The sequence below is a fragment of the Falco naumanni genome, chromosome 4, assembly GCF_017639655.2.
Source record: "Falco naumanni isolate bFalNau1 chromosome 4, bFalNau1.pat, whole genome shotgun sequence".
Lineage (NCBI taxonomy): Eukaryota > Metazoa > Chordata > Aves > Falconiformes > Falconidae > Falco > Falco naumanni.
The window spans coordinates 107,285,442-107,291,024 of record NC_054057.1 but is presented as its reverse complement, the minus strand read 5'-3'; the positions used below and the strand labels follow the sequence as shown (position 1 = coordinate 107,291,024).

The 5,583-nt window shown below is 58.2% G+C and overlaps 1 protein-coding gene across 2 annotated transcripts; it reads right to left on the bottom strand.

The window, feature by feature from the left end:
• Nucleotides 1–289: 289 nt before the first annotated feature.
• On the bottom strand, nucleotides 290–4,218 carry LOC121087839 (T-cell surface glycoprotein CD1b-3-like). Of its 2 annotated transcripts, XM_040593290.1 has the most exons (6): nucleotides 4,124–4,218; nucleotides 2,602–2,862; nucleotides 1,759–2,037; nucleotides 1,368–1,652; nucleotides 1,150–1,246; nucleotides 833–1,016 (listed from the first exon to the last, which is right to left on the bottom strand). In XM_040593290.1, the coding sequence occupies exons 1-6, from the start codon at nucleotides 4,194–4,196 to the stop codon at nucleotides 971–973; spliced, it is 1,041 nt and encodes a 346-aa protein (XP_040449224.1). In that variant the 5' UTR covers nucleotides 4,197–4,218; the 3' UTR covers nucleotides 833–970. The 2 variants fall into 2 exon arrangements, with proteins under 2 accessions (XP_040449223.1, XP_040449224.1); XM_040593289.1 differs by lacking the exon at nucleotides 1,150–1,246 and having other exon boundaries at nucleotides 290–1,016.
• Between the last annotated feature and the right edge of the window lie 1,365 nt (nucleotides 4,219–5,583).

Genomic DNA, 5,583 nt, shown 5'->3' with positions numbered 1-5,583 from the left:
TTAAGCTTGGGAAGAAGGGAGGGGTGGGGGGAAGGTGTTTTTAATATTTGTTCTTATTTCTTATTATCCTATTTTGATTTTGATTGGCGATAGATGATTTCCCCAAGCTGGGTGACCTCCCTGTCCTTACCCCAACCCACGAGTCTTTTGTTGTATTTTCTCCCCCTTGTCCATTTGAGGAGGGGGAGAGATGGAGTGGCTTGGTGGGCACTTGGTAGCTAGCCAAGGTCAACCCACCACACCACCCTTCTTGGGAGCATGTTTCTCAAAGACACAGTCCTCCCAGAACCTCAGTGTAGCTCTTTTATGGCTGCCAGATATATTGGGAGGGTGACTGTCCCCAACCCCTCCAGCTTTTGCAGGGTCAGGAGTCAGGAGTGGAGGAGATCCTGACCCAAAACAATCCCAAGAGTGAGGTCAGTACTGGAGCCAGAGTGACTTCACACCCACTTGAAACACCTCCCCATGTCAGGGGATCAGAGGTGTCACTTGGGTCCTTCCTTTCCCTTCTCTCCCTAGCAAAACAGCTCAGATCCCTCCATTTCTCCCTGGTTTGTGGTGTGTTCCATCCTTCATCCCACTCAGCAGCCCCATGCTGGTCTGTCCCAGGCTGTCACTGCCCTTCTGCCAGGGACAGACCCTGGCCACAGACATGCTGACACGTGGGAGAGGTTGGTGAAGGAATTGCTTCTCCTGACACGCCAGGAGAGATTGGCCAGTGCCCAGGAAAAGGGATAGTCTTCTTGGACACAATGTGGGGTCTTTGCAGTGCATTGGGGTGTCTCCTGGGAGGACCTCGTGATGAGGAAGGAAGGTGAGAGCCACATGCAGCTGGGAAAGTTTGTAGCTATTTAATGTAGTGGTTTTCCAGAGTAAACCCTTGTTGGTGCTGATAGGTCCAGGATGGGACCTGAGATGAGCAGGGAGACTTGGCAGCGATGGATCTTGCTGCTGTGTGGGCAGCCAGGCCTCAAATGATGAATTCCTGGGTCTCCCATGTGGCTTCGTTACCTTTCCTGTAACGGGGGGCTGCCATGAGCCACACTAGGGGCTGGGGGGTTCATCTTTGCAGAGCTGCTGCTGCTGCGACCCCTGGGCTGACCCATCTGCCCATAAAGCTCAGAACTGTTGGTGGGAGGGAGACCTCACCTGCGCTTCCACCACCAAAACCCCACAGCAGAGGCTGTGGCCACAAGAACCAGCACTACGATGGCAATGCCGACAGTTGGAGCTGCGCTGTGATTCTCTGGGACAGGGAGAGAACAGGGCAGCTGTGTGAGTGCGGCAGCACCAGGCAGGAGCTGCCCCTTGCAGGGCCAGTGGCTGTTACCTGCACCCTGTGCCCTGTCCCCATGGGTGGCACCTACCCCATGGGATAAGGAGGCTGCGGCTGCCCAGGCTGCGGTGGCGCACACGGCAGGCATAGCTGTGCCCATCATGGGGGGTCACAGCCAGGATGCTGCGGAGCTGGTAGGTGAGGTCAGCGTTGGGCAGGATGGCGCTGGTGTTGAGTGCTGGGCCTGGTGGCACCTCCTGGCCATCCCGCAGCCAGGCCACACTGATGGGCCGTGGATAAAAGCCGGTGACGCGGCAAACCAGAAGGAGCTGGGCTGGGCTGGGCGTGCGGGCGAAGACCACGGCCACGGGTTGCACTGGTGGGTGAGAGTCAAACGATGGGGGGAGCCCCAGTGGGGCACCACTTGTCCCCAGTGTGCAGGGGGCTCTGGGGTGGCCATGCCAGGGTCAGGGTTGTCTCACCTTGTCTCTCCAGATCAGCTCTCCCATACCTGCACAAGCTGAGGATATGGCTCTGGCAGGAAATGGAGAGGAGGTGCTCCAGGAGCCCTATGATGGCCTTGTTGGTGAGGGACTTGCTGACCAGCTCTGCTAGCAGGGATGACTGCTGGGGCTTCCAGCGCTGCCTCTCCATCTCAAAAGTTATAAGGTCTCTGCCGCTCTCCCCGACATCCATGAAGCTCCAGCTTGTCCTATTGGGGTACAGCACACAGCCCACACGGACCTGGACCACAAATGGATCTGCCAAGAGTAGAGCCAGTGGAGAGGTCCCATGAATGTGTGGAACATGCGTGGCATGAGGTCGGGTGTGGCTGGAGACACATGCAGGCGTGCAATGGGCAGCAAGGTGCAGCAGGAAGCAGGACATGGGGCCATGCTTCAGGAAGCCCCGGGACACCCTGCAAGCCCTTAGTCCCCCTGAAAGGCTGGAGTGAATATGGGGCCAGTTAGCACAGGCTGGCTCAAACAGAATGTTGTCCCCCAAAATATTTGCCCCAGACTTTCTCTTCCCTAGATTTGTGCTATGTGGGTCCCGCAGTCCCAGTAAATGTAGTGGCAGGTCCCCAGTGTGCAGAGGGGGTGTCCTGTGGCAGATGTCAGGAGTCTTGAGGGGTGTTTTTAGTGTGTTACCCCCCCCCCCTCCCGCTCGCCGTGTGCCCTGGCAGCTGCAGCGTTTCCCAATAGCCACTCAGGAGCTGTTGCACCCTCTGAGACCCCGCAAAGGCCCCCCCAGTGGGGAGGAGGGCACAACCAGAATCCTGGGAAAAGGGCTGAAGCTCTGGCTGGGGTCATCCCTGTACTTACAGTCCAGTTGTGCCTGCTGGGCTGTTTCATGCACGAATCGGACCATACTGCGCAGAAAGAGTTTGGAGTGGGTTTTGATCTTCCCTATGTCACCTTCAGCTGCAGCCTGGCTGGCCCAGGGCCGGTGGAAATGGATGGTCCAGTTGGCAGGATCCAGTGTATAGATGGGCACGTCCCCCAGGAAGGCCACCCCGGACACCTCAGCAGAGCTGATGTTGGTGAAGGAGCTGGTCTGGAGCAGCTGGAAAACTTGTGTCTGCGCTGGGAAAGAGGATTGAGGTGGGAAAGGCTGCAGGAAAGATGATATGGGGGTGGGAGGGTACTGGAGGGGAAATAGGATTCAAACTACATATAAGGCAGTAATTTTTTACAGTGTGGGTGGTGAAACATTGGCACAGGTTGCCCAAAGATGTGGTAGATGCCCCATCCTTGGAAACATTCAAGGTCAGGTTGGATGGGGCTCTGAGCAACCTGATCTAGTTGAAGATGTCCCTGCCCATTGCAAGGGTGTTGGACTAGGTGACCTTTAAAGGTCCCTTCCAACTCAAACCGTTCTCTGATTCTGTGCCCTTCAGCCCGCTCAGGGTTGCTTTGCTGTTTGAATTTCCTCTCCCTCTGCTGCTCTTTTTCCTTCTCTTTTACTTTCAAGATGTTTATCTCCCTTACAGTAGTTCAGGCACCTCATCCCCTCACTGCCTCCTTCCTGCCCAGCACCTGCTGTCTGGCCGTGCAGAGCAGCTGGGGGGGCACCTCAGTGCTCGTTTGGGGTGATGCTTCCCCCAGAAGAACACCCACGCCAGGACCTGAATCTGCTAGAGACCTGCACGTGGGCACAGAGGATGTGGAGGCTGGAGGAGGGGAAAGGGCATTTCATCCAGGTTTGGGGGCTCCTGGGCATCAGGAGCTCAAGGAGACTGGACCCGGCCAGAGGCAGCAGAGTAGCGCAGCCCAGAGATCAGTCCTGTGCTCCTATGTTATCTGCTTCTGCCCAACCCTGCCCCCCCTACTCCCCCCCCCCGGAAATGTGAGGTCTTATGGGGTTGTGGTGAAATGTTCTGTGTGACAGCAGCACCCGAAACACACTCTCACAGGTGCAGCTCCTCAACGAACAAGGAGCTGCTGGAAGGGGCCTACAGTACCAGGTGGGGCTCAGACACCCCTGGCACCCCTGGGCTCCCTGCAGCAGGAAGGAACCTTTGGGGGAACCCCAACACCCCAGGCCTGGCTGGGGACCCCTGGCCTCACTTATGCTTGGGTACGCGAGCCCCTGTGCTGGAGCTGGTGGGGCATGAAGCCCCAAGCTGGAGGCAGGAACAGAGAGGGTGAGCAGGGCAGGACACCTTTGGGTGCTGTGTGGCGAGGGGTGACCCTTTGATGCTAGGGATCATGCATCACCCGCCCCTCCCCCCCCCCCCGCCCGGCTCCCAGCAGGTGACAGTGGCCTGGCTGTTTCTCCCCTGAGGAACCTGTGGGGTCCTCTAATGGGGGGGAGAGGTTGGGGTGCATCAGGGCTCCCACTTACCCTCTGGGTCTCCCCGCATCCCAGGGAGGAGGAGAGGGAGAAAGAGGAAGAGGAGGAGATGAGGGGGCTGCATGGTGCATGTGGCAAGGCTGAAGCAGAAGCAGCAGTGACTGTGGGGGAGGAGGAACCTCAAGCGTCCCACGCTTCAGCCCAGCCCAGCAGTTGTGACGGTGGCTCTCCACCAATGGGACTGGTGCAGATGTGTTGGGGAGGAACCCAGAGGTCCTGATCTGGGGGCATGTAGGATGGAGGAAAGCTGAAATAAGGTCTTGAGCGTGAAGTGCCATGACAGGCTAGGGCTGGAGAGAGCCTGGCCAGGAGGAGAGGCAGGTAAAGGGAGGCCCAGGAGAAAATGGGCGCTCAAGGACCCGAGCTGGGTCCACCTGCTCCCTCTCCCCACTGATGGTACCTTGCCCCTATCCCTTTTCTTGTGGCATGCATCAGCTCTGATTGACGTGATGATGGCTTTTGAGTTTCAGCCTGACTGGAGAAAGATGGCTGATGTCCTTACAGCCCTTGCACAGGGAGAAAGGCTACTTTGGATCCTCCACAGCACCTCCAGCTCAGGTTCCTCCTGCACCACCTGCCTAACCCTGGGGACGGGGCTTCCCAGGGAGGGGGTGATAAGCAGGTCCCATCGGGCCATGGCTGCAGGAACAGTGCTGGAGAGTTCCAGCTCACCCATAAATGCCCCCAGGAGAGGGCCTGGGGCTGGGCTGTAGCCTGGCACGTCCCTTTTCTTCCCACCATCTTTGATGGGGAACCATGTCCCCCTCCCCAAGTGCCCCCTGGGTGTGGGAACAGGAACGGTGAGGGCCACCCCCCTGCTCTGTCCCCATTGTCACCAGTGCCCGGTGCTGCTGGAGGGACCATGGGGTGACCAGAGCCAGCCTGACACCCACAATATCTCCTACCCACTGCTCGTGCCCGGCTGTCCCCTGGGGCCTCCCCTCACCCTGCAGTTTCTCTTCTCCTTTCCAGGGGATGTCCACGTTGGGGGTGAAGGCAGAACTGAAACAACAGCTGAGGGGAAGTTTGAGGGGATGTGATCTGGTACCTTCCAAACACTGAACCCCTTCCCTTCCATGGAGCCGTCTCATGGAGAAGTAGGGATGCTGTGGTGTCCTGGCAGGCCCAGAAATAGCACCAACGGTCCCAGTTCCCTGGCAGCTCTACTCAGCATCACCCAGGGGATGCCCAGCCATGCCGTTACAATACCCACACTCCTGCCGGCAGGACCACCAACGCTGGGGTCAGAGGAGAGTGGCTGGTGGGATGGCAAAGTGCAGCCATGGGGTGGCCAGTGAGGGAAGGGGCAGGGGCGCTTTTGTCCACACAGTCCTAGGAGGTGACCATTTGTCCTCTTGGGCCCCTCTGAGGTGACTGTTGGCCACTTCTTGCTGAGCAGCTGGTAGGCCATTAGCAGGCCTTTGGCTTGTGCAGGTGCATGTGAGGTCACC